The 26,344-nt window shown below is 41.1% G+C and overlaps 2 protein-coding genes across 8 annotated transcripts in view; one reads left to right on the top strand and one right to left on the bottom strand.

The window, feature by feature from the left end:
• Positions 1-12,946, top strand: part of L3MBTL3 (L3MBTL histone methyl-lysine binding protein 3) — a 158,109-nt gene extending 145,163 nt beyond the window's left edge. For all 5 annotated transcript variants that reach the window (XM_034765689.1, XM_034765690.1, XM_034765692.1 and 2 more), the window contains 4 exons: positions 861-952; positions 6,909-7,072; positions 7,399-7,461; positions 11,041-12,946. In XM_034765689.1, coding sequence (XP_034621580.1) covers positions 861-952; positions 6,909-7,072; positions 7,399-7,461; positions 11,041-11,184 — 463 coding nt within the window. In that variant the 3' untranslated portion in view covers positions 11,185-12,946. The remainder of the gene's footprint in view (positions 1-860; positions 953-6,908; positions 7,073-7,398; positions 7,462-11,040) is intronic.
• Positions 12,947-15,409: 2,463 nt separating this feature from the next.
• SAMD3 (sterile alpha motif domain containing 3) overlaps positions 15,410-26,344 on the bottom strand; it is an 81,609-nt gene continuing 70,674 nt past the window's right edge. The window contains exons 7-10 of one of the 3 annotated variants that reach the window (XM_034765686.1): positions 19,726-19,935; positions 19,188-19,359; positions 16,569-16,651; positions 15,410-15,962 (exon numbers count right to left, since the gene is read on the bottom strand). In XM_034765686.1, coding sequence (XP_034621577.1) covers positions 15,681-15,962; positions 16,569-16,651; positions 19,188-19,359; positions 19,726-19,935 — 747 coding nt within the window. In that variant the 3' untranslated portion in view covers positions 15,410-15,680. The remainder of the gene's footprint in view (positions 15,963-16,568; positions 16,652-19,187; positions 19,360-19,725; positions 19,936-26,344) is intronic. The other 2 variants (XM_034765687.1, XM_034765685.1) reach the window with 2 other exon arrangements.

The raw sequence follows: 26,344 nt of genomic DNA, 5'->3' as shown, positions 1-26,344 counted from the left end.
ATTTTTCTAGTCCGCTAAGTTCACTTGTACCATTTTTTTCAGTGTATCAAGTGCAACACTGCTGATGTCAGTGAAGTTGTGCCCATCTGCCTGAAGTCTAATTTAAGACCAAAATATTTATATGTATTTTAAAAATAGCTTCTGAGACCAAGTATACACTACAAAGTTTTGTCAGCATAGTTATGTCAGTCAGGGGCGGGGGGGGAAACCACACCCCCTAGGCAGTATAGGTCTGCTGGCAAAACCCCCAATCTATACACAGCTATGCCAATAAAAGGGTATTTCTGTCAGCATATTTAGTGCCATTCAAGGAGGTTGAATTGTTATGCCAACAGAAAAACTCCTTTTGTTAGCATAAGCTGCATTTACACTAGGGGATTCTGCCAATATAGCTAAACCAATGAAAGTATACCACCAAAGCATTTATTATGTAGACAAGGCCTGTGATAAGACAAAAAGGGTCTGTTTGTCATTGAGCAACTTTCTTTTGCGTTTGAGGTGATGCAACACCTACTTAATAATTGCATTGCCTGCCAATCCTATGTACCTATCTTAATTTGAATGTTTTGCATTGTGGAATCTCAGATCAGATTTATAGCTTTGAACACAACAAACTTGCATATGAGAGTTTTATTTACATCCTTTTTGAGCCTCCATTTCAGAGTTTGGCCAGTAGGGACTATTAAACATCTGCATCAATGGGAGTATAGCCTCTTTAAAACCTTTTGGTGCATTTTATGGTTATAGTATAGTGTTATTCGTGTAAGTAACATGGACTGTAATAAAGTTAATAATGGCATTTGTCACATTTAAAAGGTTTAATGTAAGTTAATAAAAACTGAACACCTTGTTTTCCTCAGAGGAGGGCAGCAAGCTAAGGACTCTGCTAAGAAGGAAGAATGTGAAGAAGAGGAGATAGAAAATGAACTGTCAACCTTAAATGAAACTAGAGGTAACTTAGCAGTAGTTTTATGTCTGGCACTAAGATCTGCAATATAAAAGCCAAAGTGTGCTACTACTTTGTGATTCAGCTTATAGGCCAAATTCACTGTTGAAATAAGGAGGCACAATTCCATTGACTTCAAGTGAGTTGTGCCCTTTTATACCAGCAGCATATTTGACGCCTGTGTTTTTTGTCATCTTGTGGTCAGAGAAGATTGTGCCTAGCACTTTATCACAGCTGTAAAAATGAGCTCTGAATTGAATACTGGCATACAAAGTATCATTTTTTAAGATTATTTTTTTCCGCTGAGTTTGCAAATAGCTGATTGCCCATGCTGAGTTGTATAAATTTAAAATATATCTACTCCACCAAAAAACTATACTGAAAGAATATTAAGGATGCAAAGTGAAGCACTTCAGAATCAGGGTTTGCCAAAGTTAAGGTTGCCCACACAGCAGCAAAGGGACCTAAGAAAAGGAAATGGGCACCTAATTCCCATTTGCTTTCAATTGAAGTTGGGCCCCAAATCCAGTTATGCCCCTTTGAAAATTCCAGTCATAGTCCTTACATTCATGATTACTTAACATTATTTCATACCTCATCCAATTGGTAGGTTGGACAGTGCACCATGAATGAGGCAGCTGTTCATTTTTTATTTCTGTCCTCATTGTTCAGAGAGTGTACATGAAATAAGGCAATATTCCTTTGGACACCGCCTCAGTTATTATACATCCCTTCCATCAAGTCTTACCTTGCACCAGCTTTACACTGGTACAATTCCATTTACTTCAGTAAAGTTACTGCTGATTTACATTGGTAGAAGTCAGAGAAGAGTCTGACTTCTCTGGTCTTCTATCCTAGAGACTAGAGATTTAACATTTAGGCCCTATCCGTTGAGGGCCTAAATGTTAAATTAACATAAATATAGAGTAAAGCCGTTGACTTCAATAGATTTACTCTGGATTACACAGTAGCAATTGTAAACAGATTACCGGCCAAAACAAGATAAGTGCTAATCCTGTGGAAGCTTTGGGGCTGGAGCACCCATGGGGAAAAAATGGTTGGTGCTAAATACCCACTGGCAGCCCCCATATCAGTTCCCCCAAGCGCCTCCTGCCTGCCAGCGGGCCCCACAGATCAGCGCCTCCCACTCCTTGTGCCTCCCGCCCACCGGGATCAACTGTTTCACGGCTGGCAGGAGGCTCTGATGGGGAGTGGGGAAGAGCGAGGACGCAGCGCGCACTCAGGGGAGGGGGCGGAACTGAGCAGAAAGAGGTGGGGTGGAAAGAGGCGGGACAGAGGTGGGGCTTTGGGGGAAGGGGTGGAGTGGGGGCGGGGCCTGGGCAGAGCCAGGAGTCAAGCACCCCCCGGCACTTTGGAAAGTTGGTGCCTGTGGAAGACACACATCTGCAGGACTACAGTCTCTTTCACTCCACACCACAACTTTAGTCACTGTTTGCTGTCTAAACTGCTCGCTCTCAAATATCGTGGAAAGAGGCAGTTAGTGTGAATTAGCAAGGGTCAGCCTTGTAAAATGAAAGGGTGTCTTTTCAGTCAGCTTAAAGAAATAAAGACCATGTCTGCTCCATCATAAAAAACTGATACTCTTTTAAAAAAAAATTGATTTCTGAAATATTTTATTTTCATAGTGTGAGATTCTGTGTTGCGCTCTTAAAGGAGCAGTAAAGAACTCGCAGCCTAGGGGTGGAGGAGCCAAGTTGGCATTAAGTAGGATAACCAGATAGCAAGTGTGAAAAATCAGGATGGGGATGGGGGGTAATAGGTGCCTATATAAGAAAAAGCTCCAAATACTGGGACTGTCCCTATAAAATCGGGACATCTGGTCACCCTAGCATTAAGCCACTTTTGCACTCCACTGACTGTGGACTAGTCCAGGGCCCATGCATTAATGTAGACAGCTCTATGGATGTATCTAAATTACAGCAGCCCCACAGGGTTCCCCTCTGGGCTGCAATACTGCCCAGAATCTCTACAGTACTGATGCTGAAACCCTTCTTCTGACATGCATGCCCCTTTTGTATCCAGTGGCATGCCTCCTGCCCCAGGGCTTCCAATTGGAGTCCTGCCATAATGCCTGTGTGGAGGAATCCTCCCACGGCCAGAGCTAGGGATTTTAGAGTGGTGTGAAGGCGCTGGAGCAGTAATGAGAATCTTGCGCATAATGTATTTGCATTATCAGCACTGTGCTAATTAATGCTTAAATCCCAAATCAAGATCTTATATAAAGGTGGTTTGGTAATTAATTATTGCTAGACTAATTGGCAGAGCACAAGACAGAACCCATAGTACTGATCTTTTTCTGAGTCCTTGGTTATTTTCAACAAAGTGATCCAAAGGAGCTTGATAGGGTCTGAATTTTCTATAGAGGATTCTGCAGAATTAGATTTGTAAAGTGAGGACACTATTACTTAACATCTATATTTAATTACTTAATCTATTCTTCTTCACCTTCTTCTTTTATTTGTGTAATGTTGTGGCATGATTTACTAAAAATGCCCAGATAGGGAGTAGGTATCTGAGTATTATAACGACACTTCATGATGGAGTAACAGGGGTATCTGAATTTGTGCTGACATAGAAGCTGAAATCTCAGCCTATAATAACAAAACTAGAGCCCCATAAACTGATTGAATGCCATCTGCCTGCTTCTGCAGAAATCCTGAAACAATATCTCTGAGAGGAGTTACACCATTCATCTCAACCAGAGCCCAGTGGACTCTGCAATTCTCTGGCTGTGTCATTTGGCATTTTCCCAAGCTGCTGTGGAATTCACCATTTTGCTGCAGCCAGGCACCCAGTGTGTTGTTTACTTTCTCTACTCTGCCATGATGACACCTGCCTATAGTAGCCTCTTTTCTCCAGCTTTCCCCACTAGAGGCAGTTAATTTGATTGCAGCACATGCTCCCTGCACTGTTCCATGGAGCTAGCTACCAGCGGGCTGAGAAACAAGAACTGGAATCCAGCTTGCATCCAGGGAATGGAGGGGACAGAAGTATAGGGTGTCATCTCTCTCATCCTACTTTTGATGCTTCTTAGTCACTCAATTGGAGGACTGGTTACCAAATCACCTGGCAAGAGTTTGTGACTGAATCTTCCTTTTCCCCAAATTTGTAAGCTTTGAACAATTCTCTTACAAGGCAAGTTTGTCATAATATTTCTTATCAACTTAAATGGAAATCTAGTAAAAATACTGCATAAAAGAAGACTGTGTATACTGTGGATACAGGGCTCAAGATAGATGTCTTATTAACCACTAGATTACAGACAGCTAGAGACACTGGGCATAATTCAGAGGTGAGTCTGCCTAAGGAACACGAGAGGGAATGTATGTTGGAGTCTACACCCTCAAAGTGCGTGTTACAGCATTTTAGACTCCCTTAGCTTTAGAGCTTCTCTTCATGGTAAATGGAACCAAAATAATTACATTGGTTGCAATTCACACCTTCAGTTAGGTTGGTTCCAACATTGCGTAGACAAATTCTACCTTACCTGGATTTACACTGACTAGGATGTAATTTACACTTAGTGTCACCTATACGTGTGGCTCACAGAGTCTGAGTGCAAGGGGAATCCAAGCTAGTTTAGTTTATATGCCAAGGGATTCGGAGAAAAAGGCTCTAGCAATCAGGCCATCATCAGTGTCTGTGGTGTGTGAGGTACAGCTTAAATTCAAACATCGATAAGAGAGTTTGAATGTAAGAGAAATAAAACAGCAGCAAACCTGTTGCCACTCCCAGTAAAACTCAACCTGTAACAAAACGAACTTTTCACATGCATTATTTTTCCCCTGCCTGTATTCAGCTATAAACTTTGCAGGGAAAGGATCTAGTTCTCTAAGGATTTGTAAAGAGCTATAATACATGTGTACACACATACATACAAACACATAAAACTACATTAAAAACCTTAAGGTTGCAATGTCAGCCTTTCACATGTTAGGCTGTGTCAGAATTAAGCAGATCCCAGCTTCTGGGTTAGGAGAGAGAATGCATCGTGGTAGTCACATAGCTGTAGTACATCCAGGGAAATGAAGTCCAGCGGGGGAGTCCAGCCCATAGAGAGTAGGAACAGGAAGCACCTGAATTGCAACTCTCATGAGGCACAGTGTCAGCATATTAAAATCAATAATTAGTTTTCACTTTTTCAACACACACAAGAAAAAATTCATGGAAAACAGGCATTTCCCCCCCAAAAAATTAATTGTGTTGAAAACCCAATTTTCTGTCAGGAACAGTTGATAGAAAATTTTTAGTCAGTTCTTCTGCTCAGTATAGAGGAAATGTTCGGGGATTTTGGCAGCAAGCATCTACAGGCTTTACTGAGCTTGTGCAAATGGCAATTTTCAGAGTCTTACAACTCTGTAAAATGGGGGTGTATTTTCATGGAGACAGCAAAAGGCACCTAACTTTAGCACTGTCCCCCTACCAAATCTCAGGTTCCAGCTCCAAAGCGTGGAGGCACTAGAATGCTGTGAAGAATAGTTGCAGGGGGAGGGGGAATTAGTGTTAGCAAAACTACCTTCCCCTCCCCCCCCCCCCATCCTCTGTTTTAGAAACAGCTGAACTGTTTTTGCTGAAACTTTCTGAAACTGCAGACATTCAGCATGGAAAAAATTCAGCTGGAACAGTTAAAGTTTGACAGTTATAAGCTACTGAAAACAGGCTTTTAATAGAAAGTTTTAGGCAACCTTAACTATCAATGTTGATCTCTCTCTCTCTCTCTCTCTCTGGTTCAGAACAGGTGGTGGTACTGGGACCTCAGCTTTGGAATTTTGGAACAAGTCTTAGTTTTGGCGCATGCGCTGATAGAGAATAGTATAAAGACAATGAATAATAGAAATACCAGTCAGGAAAGGTGAAAATAGGCTGGAGAGACAATGAAAGATTGCACAATGTAAGGGGGAATAGTATGCAGAGTGGTAGAGACACAAGTGATTACAAAACAGTGTTTAGAGATGCGGAGTGGAACTACATTTCACTGTGTGCTACCTTCATTCAAAAAATAATTCTAGATTAGTTTCACTCAGCAATTGGGAAGTGTTTGGTGCCTGAGATTTTAACAAGTTTGTTCCTTCTGTGCTTCCAAGTAGAATGCAGACCTGCTTGAAATGAACACTGGTGTCTTGTGTTCAGTTTGAGAATACCATCATTTGAGGCCTGCTCTCCACTCTCTCCTCCCACCCCCGCCTCAGACACAAATTAATAATCGCTATAATTCTCCAGATTGCACAGCACTCAGCCGCTCTGGCCAACCTCAAAGCTGGGTTGCCTTTGAGGGAGCCAAGTACTGAACTGTTCTGGTTTGAGTTATGGATGTTTAATGGAAAAAGGAAAATGGACGTGAAAAACAAACCTCCAAATGGAGGAATTAAACACATTTTCCAAATGAAGTATATAACTAAAAAGCAGAACTGCAGGGCCATTGCAGATATTTATTTTTCTGTGAAAAACACTGAGAATAGCTGAAAATATTTTCTTAGACATAAATATGGTGTGTCATGGAAATAATAGGCCTGATTTACCGGTGCAGATCTGATTTTAACGAAATTACACCACCATAAAACTGGAGTAACTAAGGCCTGGTCTATACATGCAGATTTTGCACCAGCATAATTATTTCGGTTAGGGGTACGATTTTTTTTTTAATCAAAATAGTTATACTGATGCAACCCTAGTGTGGATGCAGTTATATCGGTATAAAGGTGTTGTATAGCAGTATGGTTTGTTCCCCCTTCCCGAACAGGAATAGTTATATCAGTACAGAGCATTTTTATGCTATATAAATGTGTCCACCCTAGGGAAATTGCAGTACTTTACACCAGTACAGGTAAAGCAGAACCATTTTTTGTGTGGAAGTACATGTGTCAATAATGATGAGGATGTTTTATCGTGACTGATCTTGTTATTCATTGAGAGATTTAATGCTTCTTTGTATCTTTTATAGACATAGAAGAACCAAGCAGCCAGAAGCCTCTTCCTCAGCCAGTTTTCTTGTCTTCCAAGTTCCAAATCCCATGCCTACCCTTGCGCTGGGAACAGCAAAGCAAGCTCCTTCCAAGTGTGGCTGGAATCCCTGCCAGTAAAGTTTCCAAATGGAGTACAGATGAGGTAGGTTTACTTTAGAAGGGTTTTCCTCGAGGATTCAGTATCACAACCACAGCATTCTGCTTCTCTTGGTACCAGCTCCTTCACTGTAAAGTGCACATTAGTGGGATGCTTCCACTGATTGCGTCTACTCACTGTAGAGCTATCAGAGCCCTAACTTCACTTCATGACAAGTAAATAAAGAGGAAATACTGAAGATAGTTCCTTTATGTACAAATCTATCTCTGACAGGTGAAAAATGTTTGTCTTTGCTGTTTATCTGCATTTGGGCAAGAGTGTTGGGAGAAAGCTAAGGTTTTTAAAAACTTGTTGGTATGATTTGGTGGCAGGTTTCTGAATTCATACGGAGTTTACCAGGATGTGAAGAACATGGCAAGGTGTTCAAAGACGAGGTGAGCATGATAAATAAAAAGTTTGAAGTGTTACATTTCCGTATTTCCCTGCAATCTGTAATGGGCTTGCATTCTGCATTGATAGGGTACAGCTTTTACCTGCGGGGTATTTATATACTTAACTTCTGTTACGTTCTGTCACAGATTCCCAGGCAAAAAAGGACCGTTGTGATCATCTTGTATAGCAGAGGCCACAGAACTGCCCCAAAGTAGAAAAACACCCAGTCTTGATTTAAAAATTGCCAGTGATAGAAAATCCACCACAACTCTTGTTGATTGTTCCAACCCTTCCTCAGGCCAGATTTCCATGGTGGTCCATGGGAATTTTGCCTGAGTGCAGACTTCAGGATTTGGAGGTGAACTTTTTTAAAGTACTTAAGAACCATTTTCAAATGTCATTTAAGTGCCTACGTGACGTATGGAAATGAGACTTACGTATTTTGAAAAAATTGCCCGTGGTCTCCAGTAAGAGTTTTGTTAAGAAACAGAACAAGAAACTATGTTGAAAAATAAATTTAACTTCAAATTTAAAAAATAAATATAAATGAATGTATCCAAGTGTGCTCACCTGCACAGTAGTACATCTTTGAAGTCAGTGTGAAATAAATATTGGGAAGGTTACATGGTTTTGCATGTCATTGAATGGGCAGTAAAATAGATCAAAGATGAGACTTGGAGCGTGATTTTCAGCAAAGCGTTAACCAGCCTTTTTATCCCTGTAGTTTTGTGGCTGCAAATAACTGTGGTTGCAATTTAAGTCACCTAGACAGAGTTGTGACAGAAATGGAACAGCTCTTTAATAAGTCATGTATATTATATGGGACCTGGTTGTTGGGATGTTTACTGTATGAAAGTTAGTTTAGTTTGATTGGCAGGGGAGGAAGCAGGAAACAAAACAATGGCTCAAGGCAAGCCACCTCTTGGTAAACATTTAAGGGTTGTTAAGAGGCAATGCCCAAACTAGTAAGATTGTACTTTTTGGTTCCAACCATCTCCTCCTTAGCAAACTGGTTTTGAAAAGCAGAACCAAACTCTTATGAACTGGCAAGAACAAAGGAGCTCTGGCTGGATGAAAAGGGACTCTCAAGCGTAGGTAGTTGTTCAGGGGCACCAGACTGAAATAGACATACTTACTAGGGGTGTCTGAAGAAGTTAGGCCTGGCTAGCCTACCGTCAAGGGGATATGTGAAAGAGAGAGAGAGAGGTTGGTCCATTGGGTAAAAGAGGGGGCACCATCATGGGCTGTGCTTTGAGCAGGTTCTGATCTGGTAGATAAGCTCTAAGGTGGGCACATTTACTGAATCGGGTCCTACCGATGAGGTGGGGGGTAATGCCGACTTTGTGAACCCCACTGGGGCTTAAACATGATTTCAGGCTGCTCAATGGTGCCAGGACTGAGGCAGTTGTGTGCCTGGCCACGGCGAAAAGTTTAGGTACCTTGGGGACTTTACCAGTGGAAACCTAGGCATCCAGGGTGTTTAGGCGCCTGAAGGATTAGATGGCAGCTGAGCAGGGGTTTTGAGGATCTAAATTTGGACTTAGGCACCTATGTTCCCTTTGTTGTTTTAACAACATTCTTTTTCTCTAAATGCTTTGGTCTGGATCCACAAAAGTACTTAGATGACTAAGTCCCGTTTTGAAGTTCCATTGCAATCCACAAAACTCCTGCTGAGCTGCTGCCAAAGCCTGTAGGCACCTCACTCAGAACCTGTTTTTGCTGTAAAATTTCCCTAGGCACCATTGTGTCTGCCTCTGGGCATGCATGCTACTGCCTCCCTCTAGGGCTAGGCTATCTCCTGCCTAAGCTCCCCAGTCCCTAGGATGTTGTGTGTGGAGTTAGGAGGCCTCTGGACACACCTACTGCATTGGGCCCCACACACAAAGGATTGCCTATCTTCCCCCCAGGTCATGGAGATAGGCATCTAAGTCTGGGCTGCAGGGAGGCACCTGTCTGTCTGAGGGGAAGGGCTTAGGCCACACCCCTGGTATCTGCATCTCTCACTGGCTGCCTTGCCTAGCATGCTGGCTTTATGGATTGAATTCAAAGGCTCCTAACTCAGGCTTTCAGGTATCAGGGGGTAGCCGTGTTAGTCTGTATCTACAAAAACAACAAGGAGTCTGGTGGCACCTTAAAGACTAACAGATTTATTTGGGCATAAGCTTTCGTGAGTAAAAACCTCACTTCTTCGGATGCATAACTCAGGCTTTGTGGATCTCAGTGTTGTTCCTCTGAGTTTTCTAGGCTTCTAGGCATGCAACGCTGAGGATCACAATGCCTGAGTCCCTTTGTAGATCTGGGCCTTTGTTCCTACTGTTAAAAAATGCTTTAAGTCATCTGACTGTTCACTGTATTCACCACTGGTCACAGACTCCTGGCGGGAAGAACCACAGGTGCCAAACGCAGGTGGACCTGCTGAGTAGACACAGTTTATGCCCAGCCTAGACAAGTGAGAGTTGTGAAATTCTGACACCTTAGGGGGTGCTTGCCGAGAGACCAGAAAGGGTCTCTAGTCCTGCAGAGGTGCAGCTGGCACTCTAACCATGACAAGTATGTCAGATAGCACCACAGTATCTTGATGGCTACATGACCTAAAATTCACTCCATTGTTTGCATCACAAACGTAGACAACACGTGCCTCCCCGTACTGGGGGGCACTATCTAAAGGGGAGGACACATGATGGCCCCATGTGTGTCCTCTGCCCAGCTCCCACTGTGCCCAGCCCAGGGACGTTGTGTTCTCCCTACCCCACATTATGGGGTGTGTGTGTATGTCTGTCCTTCTCCCACTGCACACACCCCCCAGAGCACATTCAGCTGTTCTCCCTGGCAGCTGGCCCGGGCCGGGAGCAGGACCGAGTTGCTTCTCATGTGGCGGAAGCTGGCCGCTCTGGGTTGCTGACTCAGTGCAGCGCAGCAGCTGCCTAAGAGAGCCTGGCTATGGAGGCAGCAGTGGTGGTAGGCCACCCCATGCCCAGGCCCAGCTGCTGGGGATGGACTGAGTGAGCTGGAAACGTGCCGAGGCAGAGTAGGGGAAGAGGGGACTCTGGTCAACTCAGCCCCTATCTCCAGCATCCTGGCCGGGGGTAGCCCGCCACCAAACGCCCCAGCCAGGCTCTCTCAGGCAGCCCCTGCATTGCACAGAGCAGCGACCTTGAGAGACCAGTCTGTTTTATGGGGAAGGAAAGAGCAGCTGCAGAAAGGGGTCTTAGATTATTTGTCTGGGGTGGGAGTTAAATCAGGGAACCTTTCTGTGGAGGTTTGAGGCAAGGAATAGTTGGAAGGTGGATTCAGATATGTGACTAGGCTGAAATCCAGATTCAGAGGACACAATATTTTTCCAATAGAAACAAGAAATAGGGTCATTATAACTTTGGATGTAAACCAATGACACATTTGCATATAGGGATTTTGAACCAGAAATCCTCTGAATTTTGAATTCAAGCTTCCACTTATGGCAGTCTGAAATTTTAATTGGCTTACTGGGGATTTCAGTTTAAATTATCTTTAAATATTTAAAGTACCATAGCCTCAGACTTAATAGCTTTCTTTCTGTTTTTCACGCACGTTTTGTTTTAAAGCAAATTGATGGAGAAGCATTTCTACTAATGACCCAAGCAGACATAGTCAAGATAATGAGCATTAAACTGGGACCGGCCCTAAAAATCTTCAATTCCATTCTGATGTTCAAAGCCGCAGAGAAAAACTCACACAATGAACTTTGAGATGAATGGAAATTGTTTAGAAGCCAGTTTTCTCCACTGGAACTCATGTTTTATTCAAAGCACAAAGACTTGCTAGAATTGTCAAGTAAGAACTCTAAGAAAGGAAGAAAAATAAATCAGCACTGGTGGACTATTTATACTCTGAGAGCCAGTACACCTGAACTCTTCTGGAATATGTTTGAGCTTTTAACAAGGTACTGTATAAAAACTGCATCAGCTAGTCTTATTTGCCATACTTATGGCACTAATTCTCTCATGAACTGTTAGTATTTCTAATTTTATTCAGGCGTCAAGAAAACCTTCACTAATTATTTATCCTATATTAAAATAAGGAAAATGTTAATATGATCTAAGAATTCCTGAAGTATATTTCACATATCCATTTTCCTTTTCAGTAGCCTTTACTTCCTATTATCAAAACAAAACTGATTAGCCAAAAATTAGGCTACAAGTAGCCAGTTGAGACTGTTATGGCTAATGTTAATTTTGTACCATAGTTTTAAAATGCAATGCTTATGCTACATAAGTAACACTTTGCTACAGTGTATAACTTTACAGTTTATAAAATTGTCGACTTGCTAGTAACAAAAAACATTTGGGGTTGAAATTAGCTTTTTTTTATAACTGAATGTTTTTACTTTTGCACGATACAAAAATGTTGAGTTTTTTCCACCAGCATCTTTAGTGTAACTTACCAAAAGACCAATAAAGAGATGGCTGCAACTGAAAAATAAAGCTTAACTTCCACAGAATACCTTTGGTCATGCTGCACCATGGCGCTCCCATCTTGCTACATAAGGGAGCCCGCTATGTTATACAGCACACGAAGGAACATATATATAGAGGCAAGAATATAAACAAAAAGGGGAAACATTTTCTAAATCTATATATGCTAATCTCTAGTAGTTATTGCAATAATGGAAAAGAATGGAATGCTGAGACGGGACCCCAAAGGTTTCACACTCATGAGCCCCTTGAAAGTCACCATGATTCAAGAAAAATCTTTGCAGGCAGAGGAGTGATTAAAGTGAGGAAGAAAAGGGATATTCAAAAGGAGTGTGGCACTCACTAGTTAAGGCACAGATTTCACCAGTTTGTTAGCAGGACTAAGGTGTCCTACAGCAGGCATTTAGGTAAGAGACCCTTCTTGAAGGATTGTTATAAGCATTTGGTAGGTAAGATGTTGCACTCAGTATATAAATCACAATATAGAACAGATGCACTTTAAGATAGAGAAGGCCTACCTACCTGAAAACTGAGGGCTGACCTGGAACATTCCTGGTTAGAATTCTCTTCACAGGAAGAGGGTGATTAGTTGGAGAAGTTTTCCCAGTACAATCTCTTATTCCTGGTCTTTTGTGGGGGGGAGGGGGAAGAGAGAGAATGTTCAGCTTTTTAATGCAGAACAAAAAGAACATTTCTGTCACACACAAGTCTGGGAAAATCTTCCTGTCATTTTTCCTAATTTCTCTTTCTTGGGGTGGAATTCCTTAAAGGTTTTCAAGAGCTCCGTGTGCCACTTGCAGAACAGTTAGGTGACTGGTACCTGCCATAATTCCAAGTAAAACATCTCCTTCAACGGCATTGCATAAATAATAATTTTACATTTTGTTCAAAATTTGTACACTTAAACTGCAATCTTATTGTATCAACAATACAAAATAAAATTTGAATTGGAGAAGCTTATGCTCATGTACTTCTCAATACTCACAACTGAACTGCTCTGTATGGCAGTGTGGATGTTGTTAAAATGAAAGCCTTATTACAAATGCTTTTTCCTCTGTTTTCTTTATCTTTAATAAAAGGTTAAAAGGATTTTTAATGGTGTTTGTGCCATGATATTAAGCAGGCTGAGGTCTCTGTATACCCAACCCTCAATATTGTTGAACACTGTTTAATGTTAGACAGTGATTAGGATCTAAAGAGTTAATAAATATGCAGAAGCTGGCATCTTGGCATAGGAGACGTTTGTTTTAAAATTCTTAAATGTTTTGAGCTTGTTGGCTTTGCATGTTTCTCTTAAACTTTTAATGTTTTTGCTTTTAAAAAAAACTTACTTGTTTTTAAAGATTTTTGTATCTTTTAACTTTTTTTGGTGGGTGGGAGGGATCTTTTATTTTGATGGGTAATTTTAAAGGTTCAATAAAAAGGTGTTTCAGAAAAAGCAAAAGTGGTAAAATGAAGTGTTGAAGGTTAAATTGCTAAAGCAAACTTTTACTTAACAACTTAGATAACCCTCTTGTTAACAAAATGCCAGCTTGATTCAGGGCTGCTACTGCATTAACTGTGAATTAAATCTCAAAGCACCAGAACCCAAACTTTTTGTAATTGTTCTGTTTTTGAAAAATTTTCCCCTTGCTTTTGCAGTGTTTTTTTCCGGATTTCGATGTCAATATAAAAAAATATTGCTGTTCTGTGCACGTGAGACGGCACAGTCCAACTCTTGGAGGTTAGATGGCCATGATGTTCCCACAAATGGTGGTGGTAAAAGAATTGGACAGGATCTGTCCAACTAAAATGCATGTGGATTTTTACCACCTTTCGGTATTGCAAATGGCTCATGAATGCAAAAGTGGTTCCAAAAGAACATCATTTTGTTGCTTCTTTTTAAAGGAGGCAACATACCTGGGTAAGAATGCCATCAGGCCTAATGTTTTTCTCCAAGTGAGCAAGTTTAACCACTAGTGCATAACATTTTCATGGTTTGTGTAAATTTACAGCTTTAACTGTAAGCGGCAAAAGATGGGAGAAGTTTTTTCTATCTTGACCCATCCTAGACGTACAGCCAAAGATGTGATAGGAGTCTGGTTTGTTCTTAAAACTACTGCTGTTATATGTCTGTAAGATGTTTGTTTTGTTTTAGCAACAAATGAAGTGAGTTGTAAGTTCTTAAACTGTGTTAACATCTGAATGGTTTAATTGTAATTTTTGCAATATTTGATCTGTAATTCCCAATTCTGGGATAAGCAATTTGCAAATCTTAACCTATAACCAAGTACATTTTCTTCTAAATGCTTAAACGAAAATAAGGTTTTTCTGAGTCATCTGTTTTTCCAGCATCCTTATTGATCTTATCATAGCATCTAGGAACCCAAGTCATGGACCAGGACCCTAAACACAGAACAAAAAGATAGATTGCAAACTCTTGGGAGCAAGGACTAAGTCTGATGAAACAATAACTGGATACAGACACACACCTGGAGAGTATAAGGAAACACTGGACAGTACCGGTCAGCATGATAGACAGTGCTCTCAGCACACCAGAAGCCTCACCGTTGTCATAGTTTGTAGGCTTCATGCCACAGGATAGTTTTAAGGTGAGATTTGGAGGAGATAATTTTGCAGGTCTTTAGGGGGCGCTTCTGCCAACCATGAGGGGCAGCAGGGGAGAAAGCACAAAAATTACATTTTTAAATCCGCACAAATGGGTGTTGAAGGCTAGCATCATGAGGACCACAAACTCAAAATTTCTCTCTGACATTTTCAGGGCTATGATAGCTTTAATATGGTAGAGTCCTTTTAATTCTGCAAAGAGTAGCCAATTTCCATCTGGCTGTGGGATTGGAGGCCCTGAAATCCCAGGGATGCAAGGGCTCTAGAAGGTAAGTGGGCTATGGAGGGGGAGGAGAAGCGTCAGCCTCGACTTGTAAATGCCTCAGCAGATGGGCACCCTATGAGTCACTGCAGTATTTGCAGGGGTGAGAGAAAGAAAAACAAATATAGTCTCTCCTCTCATTGCAACCGCTATGGGACATTCCTGTATGCCTGTAAAACTACAAACAACTCGTTCTCACTGGCTTGAGATCTCATCCTGGCAGATTTTTATTTAGTAAGTTCAAGTAACTAGTAAAAAAGGTGAACAATGTGATATGAATGAGTGAATTTCTTCAGTCTTTACCAAATTGTGTCATACATAGTTCTAGTGTTTGCAAATTAAAAATTGGACACATCATTTTTATGATGCAAAATGCTAGTCACAGCACATTTTCAATTACCATCAAATCTTAATGGTAAAGATTTAACTCCTATTAGAGCACAGGGTAAGCACCCTGGCGAGCCGCGTGCCGAACGTTGCCACCCCCTGTAGTAAAGTAACTCCCACCAAAACATGAATTCAAATAACAACTCAGACAACACAATGTTTACTGAATTAAATCAAAGTATGCTTCTTACCTTTGACTTGGTCAAAACTTGTTCCAACAGCAATAAAAAGCTTAGAAAAATAAATTGCCCACATGTACATCTACTTATAAAATTTTATTTTTTCAATAAGGCTAAAGTTGCTCTAGAATTTCCATTGAAAATAATGAAAATGCTCATGTTTTCAAAACTAAAAAAGCAGCCAGTACAATAAAAAAACATAGCTGAGTTATAAATATGAATACAATTCCACTGGAAAGAATTACACTAACTTATCTTTACAACAAAGGATTTCTTCAGACAAAGAGTCAACTGCTCCAAAAGACATTCCCCTGAGACAAGTGTTTTGGACATCATTAAATGTTCAGACATTCAAATTCCAGTTTTCTCTTTATCTTCTTTGGGAGGGAGTGTGGACTTTTCATCTCTAAAATCAGTGACTCTAGAAAGTTAAATGTGTTGTGGATCCTTTTTGGACACTGGATGCCGAACACATGAAATGCAGCCAACAGAGCAGCTAGAGCCATAGTACAATCATCCAGCTGGGCCAGTTTCTCTTTTTCTATATACAAAGCAAATTCACATGTATTAACACTGAAGGGATTTTTTACTTCCAAGACTGGTGTCAACACCTTCACCTGAAAAAAAAAAATTAAGGCAAATGATCGTTTGATGTCACTTGGGTGAGCTGAACTGTAAAAGCTGCAGTAAAGGTTAAGAGAATTAAATGTGCTTGGAAATAATGCTGTGAACTTGGTTAATAAGTCAGGTTATTTGAGACCTTTGGCTGAAAGATGGGTTAATGTCACCATTAAGAAACAGACACAGAGGCTAAGGGCCAGATACAAAAGGTACTTTAGGTACCTAACTTCCATTGAAACCAATGGGAGTTAGGTTCCTAACACTTCAAGGATCTGGGCCTAAGTGACTTGTTTCAATGAGGAGTCAATGGTAGAATCATGATGAGAGACCAAGACTGCTGTCTATCCCCACTCTTACTATTAGATCACACTCCTCTAAAAGCCCCTAGCTGCCATGTGATGTGGCATTTCCTTAGGGTTTTTATTTATTTATTTTTTTAATAATGTTGTGCAATATCTAAGCAGCAGCTGCTTGAAAAAAACAATGTGTGGCATGTGCGCTTCTAAAACCAGGACGATAAATTTAATACATGTGGCTGAAAATGGAGCAGGATTTTAGTCTGTTTGGAAGTGTAGCTAGCCTCTACAGACACATTTATGTACCTCCTCATTCACAGCAGCAAACAGACTGGAATCATCTCCAAAGACATCTGGTAGAAGTAAGCATGTGGCAGTCATTTTCATATCTGTCAAAAGCAAAGATTTTTTTACTAAATTAAAATGAAAATATTTGATTATTAGCATCCCTGAAGAACAGATGGAGATTTATGAAGTATTAACAGTGAATTATAAGATTGGTAGTTGATGACTTGTCGCTTCCTTCTTATTTGATTGCTATTCCAAAGCACCTTAAAGAGTAAACTGCACCTTCTGTTGTGGTCTAGATTCCCCAACAAAGGCAAAGTATTACTTTCAAAAAGAGAGAGTATTTACACTAGAGCCGCACATTAATGAACTTGGAAAAATCTCAAATGTCTTCTAGTAAGAATTTCAGGTTGCTACTTTTTAATCAAATTAAGATTATACAATATTACAAGTGCAAATTCCCCCTGGAAGTCAATGAAGGAAGAGCCTTCTTAGATGATCTAGGCCATCTTACTGCCAAGTCAGGAGTGCTCCTTACAATGCATTAAAAAAAAAATATTTTGTACCACCTGTTTTAAGTATTGTAAATAACATTTTCCCTCTCGGTTCTCAAATCACAAACAGTTAGGTTTTTTTAAGTATGGCATCAGACATATTCCTAGCGCTAGCATACGCCATTTACAATTTTTTGCACAAACGGGAAAGCGGCTCTTCACCCCACCCAAAATTCCTCCTTTAGGGTGTTAGGTCTGGTCTACATAGGGGAAAAAAAAATCACTTGATTTCTCTCCCAGTTTTCTAGGAGCCTCACAACTTACTTAGATGATGATGAGAGTTTTGACTTCCTTTTTGTTTTGTTTTAAAGAGAATCCCTTTTGAAAATCCTATGCACCTTGTATTCCCTTAAGGTTAATGTAGGAGCATATCTCCATTAAAAGGCTTTCTAATGTATTTCACTCTCTATGCATCCGAAGAAGTGGGCTGTAGTCCACGAAAGCTTATGCTCTAATAAATTTGTTAGTCTCTAAGGTGCCACAAGTACTCCTGTTCTTTTTAATGAATTAAGCTGTGCTTTCAAACACATCATCTACCTGGGGTTGCAGGCTGACTGAGTGTTAATCGTAGTAGGTAAAACAAAAAACAACCAGCTTCACTGGCACGGTTCCTTAGTTTTGAAAAGCAAAATTTACAAAGCTGCTACTTAGGAAAACTACACAATCCTAGAGCATTACCCTGGATTTGCCCTCCTTGCTTGTGCCTGCTTCAGGAGAGCAGTCTAGTTTGAGGAGTACTTGTGTCTTATCTCTAAGAAGGGAGCTGCAGATGGAATTCTGGAAGAAATAAAGGGTACTTACAGGAATTAGTTGAAGTGCTTGCCTCTGCAGATCCACACTTTCCATTCTCCTTCCCATACTCTAGTTTTCTAGATGGAGGTTTTGGGAGAAGTGGAAAGGAACTAAGTGCAATCAGGTCCATGTTCCTGTTTGCACCCACAGATCCAAACAGTTGTGGATGTACAAGAGTGCTCTCACTTGGCTGCAAAGATTACTGCTTTTCGAACAGCCATACCAAAGATTCATCTAGCCCAATATCCTGTCTTCCGACAATAGCCAATGCCAGGTGCCCCAGAGGGAATGAACAGAACAAGTAATCATCAAGTGATTGATCTTCTGTTGCTGATTTCCAGCTTCTGGCAAACAGAGGCTAGGGACACCATCCCTGCCTATCCTGGCTAATAGCTATTGAGGCACCTACCCTCCGTGAATTTATCTAATTCTTTTTTTGAACCCTTCACAACATCCTCTGGCAAACTGTTCCACAAATTGACGTTGTTTGAAGAAATACTTCCTTTGGTTTGTTTTAAACCTGCTGCCTATTAATTTCATTTGGTGACCCCTAGTTCTTCTGTTATGAGAAGGAGTAAATAACACTTCCTTATTTACTTTCTCCACACCAGTCATTGTATAGATCTCTATCATATACCCCCTTAGCCATCTCTTTTCCAAGCTAAAAAGTTCCAGTATTATTAATCTCTCCTCACTAATGTGCGCAAGCATGTGGATCTGCGGAGGCAATCTACCTGAACTAGGTATTAGTAAGTAACTTTTCTTTCCATTATTTCACTATGAACAGACTTTAACCTTAAGAACAGTAATTTCCAAGATCACTTCCTTCCTTTTTAGACAACAGGTATTCCACATGTGGTTTTCTCCATTGGGAGCCTCTAGAATTGTCCATGTTTTTTTCAAAACGAGTTTGCCAATGGTACAGTAAGTTTATTAGACAATTTCCTACGATATAAACAGCACATATCTATATGTGAAATATTTCATTTCCTGCATGTTAGCAGTAGCTATTATATAGGATTTCTTTCTTTACCTATTCAAATTTTTCTTTTCCTATTAGACACACAAATAAAATCTCATTCATTTAAATAATTAATTCCCCTCCCCATTAATGTATTTATATTCTCTTTGGTAATTCCCCCATGCCCCAATATATTTTCAACCAGCCCCAGATACATTTTTAAAATGGGTTTTTTTCTACAGATAAATAGAAGATAGTCTAGTAACAGTAGCCTGGACAATTATGTACTACAAAACTCAGACAAATAATACATAGACAGTTTATACTGACATTTCAGAATGTCTTCCTCTGTGTGCTGTTTCAGATTTTCTCGCAGCATCACGTTAATTGGATTATTTCTCACCGAGTACAAAGTCAATATGTTTTCTGAATAAATCTCCAAAATCTCAACTGTTTTCTTATAAATATCCATGTGTGTAAGGAGCTGGAACTCCCTAAAAAGCTGAAGGAAGAGGAAAATTTTATTTCAGTATTCAAAATAAATGAATTAACTCTGGGGTGCATACATTGAAGACAGTTAATAGACTAGCCTACAATTTTTTTTTCCGGAGGAGAAATATTTCATGTTGTGTTAAAAGTATATAAAATAGCCACACGATATTATAGTGCATGGTATGCATAAAGTACTAAGAATATTTTGAAGTAGTGCCAGGGCAGGAACACACATTTACTAGTGGGTTATTGGAGAAATTGAATATTAATGGATGCTTTACTAAAAACGTGCAGTAGAGCACTCCCACAGGTGCCATCTTGCCCATATCTAGATCATAACATGCAATACTGTTTTTGAAGACACTCATAGCATTACCTCATAAGGACATCTTAAGAAAGGAAAGAGTCGGAGAATCTCTTTCAAAGGTGCCCTGTTACAGATCATCTTTCTTCGCATTTCTAATGTCTTGTTCATCCTTTTATCAACTTCTTCCCAGTTCCTCTCTGTTTTCATATATTCTTGCTTAAACCAGATAATATGTTCATCCATCTCAGTGTCATGTCCTTCAAGATAAACAATCTCTTCCTGTCAGCAATACAATGACAGATGGTGAGTCCTCTATAGAATTTACACAGCCCAGAAGTATTTTTGCCTGCTGGAGGACCTGGATGATTTGTCATGTAAAAATGGCATGGTTTATTGGGCTTCAATCTTCAGATTAAGTGTGTTCAGTTTACAAATTGAGACATATAGAATATCAGGGTTGGAAGGGACCTCAGGAGATCATCTAGTCCAACTCTCTGCTCAAAGCAGGACCAATCCCCAACTAAATCATCCCAGCCAGGGCTTTGTCAAGCCTGACCTTAAAAACCTCTAAAGGAGATTCCACCACCTCCCTAGGTAATCCATTCCTGTGCTTCACCACTTCCTAACTACTACCCCTGCAAACTCCACCTGGATTCTGAAAATCAGACTCGATTCTCCTTGTTTCTTGAGCTCAAATTACTCCCCCAGTGATCTTTCCACAATCACACTGCCTTTTTAGTGGGTGTGTAGCTCATTGGAAATTAGTAAACAATTTGACTGATGATGCAAGATCACTCCCTTAGCAGTGCATAGCGAATACTACTCAGGCCCAGCATCTTAGTAATTAAAAGTAGATATAACTAAGAATATACATGGTGGGTGGAGGGAGGGAATCCTTCAGACTCTTAGAACTATTACTCTTATTCACCTGAGAGGGCCCATTGATATCAGTAGAACTATTCACACAAATAAATGTTTGTAGAACTGCTCTTTAGTTGAATGAAGTAGTGTCATTTTACTAAAGACATTTTTCAAAGAACCACCAAACTTAAGTTTTTCATGGGTTTCTCACCTTATCTACTTTATAACTTTAAACTAGAAATGAGAGGAGAGCCACAATTCTGATGGCAACCACAATTTAAGTAATTTACTTGTTGGTGTTCTGGAGAAGTTGTTTATTCTGTAGTTATAGACGTAACTAACGGTTTTCCTAAAAATTATCAGGCCATCCCTACTGAGTTATAAAACCTATAATTAGTAGGAGCAGTTGCCATCAGAAGCAATAAACGCAGCAGCCTGGACCTACTTAGCTTTCACTGGAGGAAACCAGTGAAATGTCTGTTGAAATGAGCCTGGGATGAATATAAAAGAGCCATTGGTCAAAACTGCCACTCAAACTGCATTTACACTAGTATTTTCCAGTAGGTCTCCCACAGGTGCAGCTTAATGATGGGAACATAGTGCTGAAAAGGGGTCAGGCATCACCACCACCATGTCATCTAGATGATGTAATGAGAAAACAATCAGGTCAGTCTATACAATCAATCCCACTGGTGGAAAATTTCCCCCAAAACACTAGTATAGTCAAGGCTTTAGGAGCTGGCCAATACTCATATAAGCTTATACCCACCGTCTTCCACCCCCAGGGTTTATTGGAGGTTCAAACTACACCGCTACCTCGATATAACGCGATCTGATATAACACGAATTCGGATATAGCGAGGTAAAGCAGTGCTTTGGGGGGCGGGGCTGCGCACTCCGGTGGATCAAAGCAAGTTCGATATAACGCGGTAAGATTTTTTGGCTCCCGAGGACAGCATTATATCGAGGTAGAAGTGTATATGCATTATCTGCCAACAACCACTTTCATTCAGATAGCACTAGTCATCCTAATAGACACCAGAGTGCTTCACAGATCTGTCTGTGCAACATGGAGAGTTATATTCTGTATCCCAGGCAAAATATCTTTGTAAACCTATCATGTTAAGGTGGAAAGAATCTATAATTTACTCAAGGAAGGAGCCCTCAAGACAAAAATAATTAGCTTGGAAATTTACAGCTCAAGTTCCACTTTATAAATACCTCTCTCCAAAGGTATAGAACTGCACAATTCTCATTAAAACAACCTTAAACTCTGCATCATCAGCTTGGCAATAGACAGAAACTGAGATGTAATGTGAGTTTCAAACACCATATGTTATTTTATTAGTGGCTCACTGAATTTTGAGATGTTGGCATACAACATGGTGGGGTTTTAATTCCCTTAAGCTGCGCCTTCCCCTTTCTTCAGTCCCATCCCACCTTCCTCATCAAACTGGTAGTAGGGCTGAATGCAATAGCAATTGCCAAGGGCTCAACTTTTCTGTAACACTGTAGTTGCAAAGAACAAAAGGCTCCTGCCCAAGGCAGCAGGTTCTCTTTTGAAGCCCATCTACCCATCACAAGAGGGGTAGGCATTGGGAAACAGGGGGAAGAACATGAACAGAGAAGGAGAAATGAAGGGAGGCGTAAGGGAATTGAAAATAAAGCTCGAATGAAGTTTGTGATACAGCTGCAGTTTATTGAATTGGCTGCTCCAGGTGGACAACAAAACCAGCTTTGTTATCCTTAGTAACCAGAAGTTTGCAAGCACAGCGACATCTGCAGTTGTATCAAATAAGCACACTGCTGCTGGAACTATATTTTAGCATGTTCAGAATGGTAATGCATATTTAAAATACTTAGGAGCATTTTGCCCTGTAATCTGTTTCTAATCACAAAATTGCAGTCCAGCTGAAGGAGGCGTTTGTCAGCCATTATATACACATGTGGGTGTGTTAAGCACTTTCAACCCACTCCTCACTCTTCAGCATGGCTGCAGCACAAAGGCCAGTGGTTAAAAAACAACACAAGTGAGGATATATGAATGACATCTTCAACTCCAAATGGCACTGTTGCCATTGATGTGTCTTTTGGGTGTGTTTGCAAAATTTCAGGAGTTTGTTCAATCATCTGAACTGTGCTGCAATTGCTCATTCCTGGAGAGGCAAATACTCCCAACAACCCCATCACACAGGATGCAGAATGGACTCAGTGTGGCATGATGTGGCCATAGACAAGCTTGGAAACAAGCACTAGGACTAGGTTGTGATCTTCCCTCCATTTTAATCTTCACTCACAACTATCAAAGCAAGCACAGCCAAACCCCTGACTGCATGGATCCTGCTACACAGATGGCTATGCATTCACGAGAGTCTTTTTAGTTACTGACTCCGTTAGCACATCGCACAACACATATTAGCAGAAACACTGAAATGGCATAAAAATAATTGCGGAAACCCCTGACCTACTGGAAAACGTGACAGAGGGCAAAATCATGCTCACTCTATTCATGCTAGTCATCCCACTGAACTTGGTGAGATTGCTTACCTGAGTAAAGCAAGGAAGACTCGGCCCTGCAGCATTTTTTCTTTCAAGATGCTCTACATGGTCTACATAAAGATGGGAATGTGAAATAATTAAAAAGCAGCTGCAGTGTCGGACTGATATTGCCACAGGAACGTTCTGTTGCTCTTTTTAGGCTATTCTGAATTTTAAACTCTATCTCTAGCTTAGGCAAAAAGTATTATATAGCTGCACACACCAACCCAAAGCCCTCAACTTACCTAGAAAAAGCAGAACACTCCTGTTTCCCTATGTCTCAGGCTGCATCCCTGGTCTTCCTATCCTGATAGGCAACAAGGAACTGCATTTCTGGCTGGCATTATTAAAATGGCAGCCTCCAGATAGTACCTGTTACCCACTTAATAGCTGTGGAGTTTTAGCAAATGTTTTCAGGTATGAGCATCTTGATGAGAGGTACTATTAGGTAATATCTGTAGCCCTTTGAGGGTGGAAAATGCTACAGCAAGAAAATACCTAATTCATAACAAGCTTTGGGCTGGTATTCAGGCCCTTAACTGACAGGGCTGTGAGAATCCTTCCTCCCTATGCATTGCCAGTAACACTGACTTGTCAAAGCACTACATTTCCTTCCTTTTGTGGGTTTAAATCAAGAATGCTATTGAAATATAGATTATTAGTCGATAATGAAGTGATCTATCCTACCATCACTGCATGCTTGTAATTCCAATTGTTATTTAATTGGGAGCAACACATGTCAACAGCAGAGAAGATCCTTGCGATTTCACTGCTATATTAGTTTTATGACAATGATCATTGTTAGCAGAGAATCATAGCAGGAGTGCAGTATATTTAACTACAATGTGCTTGTGGATGAATAGTTACTTTCATAGCCAAGCTGACTGAAAGTACAAAGGAAAAAATGGCTGTTTGATTTATGCTTATTAGGTATTTTTAAGCAGAGTTTTATTCATACCAAATTTGAGATTTTTGATAGAATGGGAAAACCTGGCATTGGTTCAAGGCTATATGAATAATTTCTACCATTAGGAGCTTATTATCTAACATCAACTTTTTTTTGCTTTTATTAAAAAAAGTGTTTAACTCCATGCTTGTAACAGAATGTTCCATATATAACTGCCTTATTACAGAACTTGTATATTTCATCAGATCATTTTTTTTCTTAAAGATATATTTGTGAAATACAATCCTACAAATGAAAAGCAGTCTACGAGCTATTAATCACCACTCAGTCTCATCTAAATGCTTGACTATTCAAGATCCCTTCTTTTTTTTTCTAGAGTTATACTTAGACATTTTCTCCCTTTACCTTTTCGTTTGTCACAAGATGATTGTTACAATAAATGAAAAGCCCTTTCAACACGGAGGTGAATGTCATTCAGTGGGAGAAGTAATGATCCCTATGTATCTGCGTTTACCAGTTTACAGTCCCTGTCTGCAGTGACATTTAAACTTTTTTGAAGAATGGTGCTTACACATAGTCTACTGCAGTCAAGTCTTTAGCATGGTTTGGCTGGCCAGAATGAACAAGGACAAACTCAGTTCTTCTTCAAGTAGATGCAGCCATGTACTCCACTTAGTTGTAGGTACACCGGAACCACTGTGTGCACGCACTGGCAAATTTTGCCTACCAGTACCCGTAAAGGGACAGCACTCATGCCTCGTGGCCATAGCCCAACCCCTGGCTATATTAGGCAGTGCCGCCCAATCCCCGTCAGTTCCTTCTTACCACTCGTGGCTGGAGTTGGAGCTGTGTGAGATTTCTAACCTCCCAACCTCTCTATTTCTTAGAGACTTTTCTAGTTGTCTATAGCTAATTAGTACTCTTACGCCTGGTCCCCACTAAGTCCCCACTTCGGACTAAGGTACGCAAATTCAGCTACGTTAATAACGTAGCTGAATTCGAAGTACCTTAGTCCGAACTTACCGCGGTCCAGACGCGGCAAGAAGGCTCCCCCCGTCGATGCCGCGTACTCCTCTCGGCGAGCTGGAGTACCGGCGCCGACTGCGAGCACTTCCGGGATCGATCCGGGATCAATTTATCGTGTCTTAACCAGACGCGGTAAATCGATCCCAGAACATCGATTGCGTGCCGCTGGACCCTCCGGTAAGTGAAGACAAGGCCTTAGTATAGTGTTAATTACATTTAGTGTTTGTTAGCTTTAGTTTAAGTATTTCCCTGTTGATGCCCTCATCGGGGCTTAAATATTGTCCGTTCTGTGCGGGAGAGATTTGCAAATAGTTCATGAAATGGACTCAGGATCTTCATCTAAAGCAGCACCTGCTTGAACAGGCTGGGCAGCCTTTTTCAGCACAAGACCTATGATGGATCGGAGTTCACCCTCAAGTTCTGAGAGTGCTGCTGCTTTGCATCCTGGAGTTGGTGCCTCTCCGAAGAGATGGAGGAGTTGCTCTCCATTGAGTGTGACAAGGAAGGGGTCACATAAGACTAATCATAGCCGCTCCAGATCATGTGGGGACTTGACTACTTCCTCCAGAAGGAGTGCAGATCAGCATGAGTGAGTGCTGACCCATGGGATGGAGCAGATCTCATCAACCGTTCCCCGGCACCACGCAGGGAGATCAGAGACCCTATACCGTTGACTCTGGTTCTGGCCCAGGGTTGTCCATTGAGTTTAGTACCGACAAGGGGAACGCCAGCAATCGCTGTTTCCACACTGGTGGCATATCAGACAGGAACAGGCATCCTCTGCCTTTCTGTCCCAACCTCTCCCAGGGTCCAAGACTTTGCCAGGACTGAATCATTTATAGCCCCGTTGGCTGGTAGAGCCACTGAACTTGTGAGTCTTTCAGTACCAACAGTCAGTGGAAATGGGGCTGGGGCTGGGCTCAGCACAAGTCACCTTATCAATAAGAACAGCTTTGGCACCCCTGCTGTCTGTGGCGCTAATGTCACCATGGTGGCACTCACTACCCTCCACTTTGGCACCATTAAGTTACCTCTGTACCGCTGCCGACTTCAGGGTTGACACCACTTCCAGCACTGGAACCAACAGAAGCATACCTGGTGCCAGCTGTACCATCTCCACCGTGAGCGCCTGTTCTCTCTTCATTTTGAGCTATGGATGAGTCAGACTGGCTCCTTGCACCTTCAGGACTGGTTCCACCTTTGTTCCCTGAAGCCCGGGACTCCTTGGTGTCCACATTGGGATCTTCCTCCTTCAGTTGTCCATCACCTGACCCACATGGGGGCGGGGGATGTTTATGTAGCACTATGGGTACCAGGATTGGCGCTCATCTCATGGTCGGGATGGTGACCCCTGAC

Source organism: Trachemys scripta, chromosome 3 (assembly GCF_013100865.1).
Source record: "Trachemys scripta elegans isolate TJP31775 chromosome 3, CAS_Tse_1.0, whole genome shotgun sequence".
Lineage (NCBI taxonomy): Eukaryota > Metazoa > Chordata > Testudines > Emydidae > Trachemys > Trachemys scripta.
Note: the sequence above shows the minus strand (reverse complement) of the source record. Positions and strands in the feature narration are given on the sequence as shown.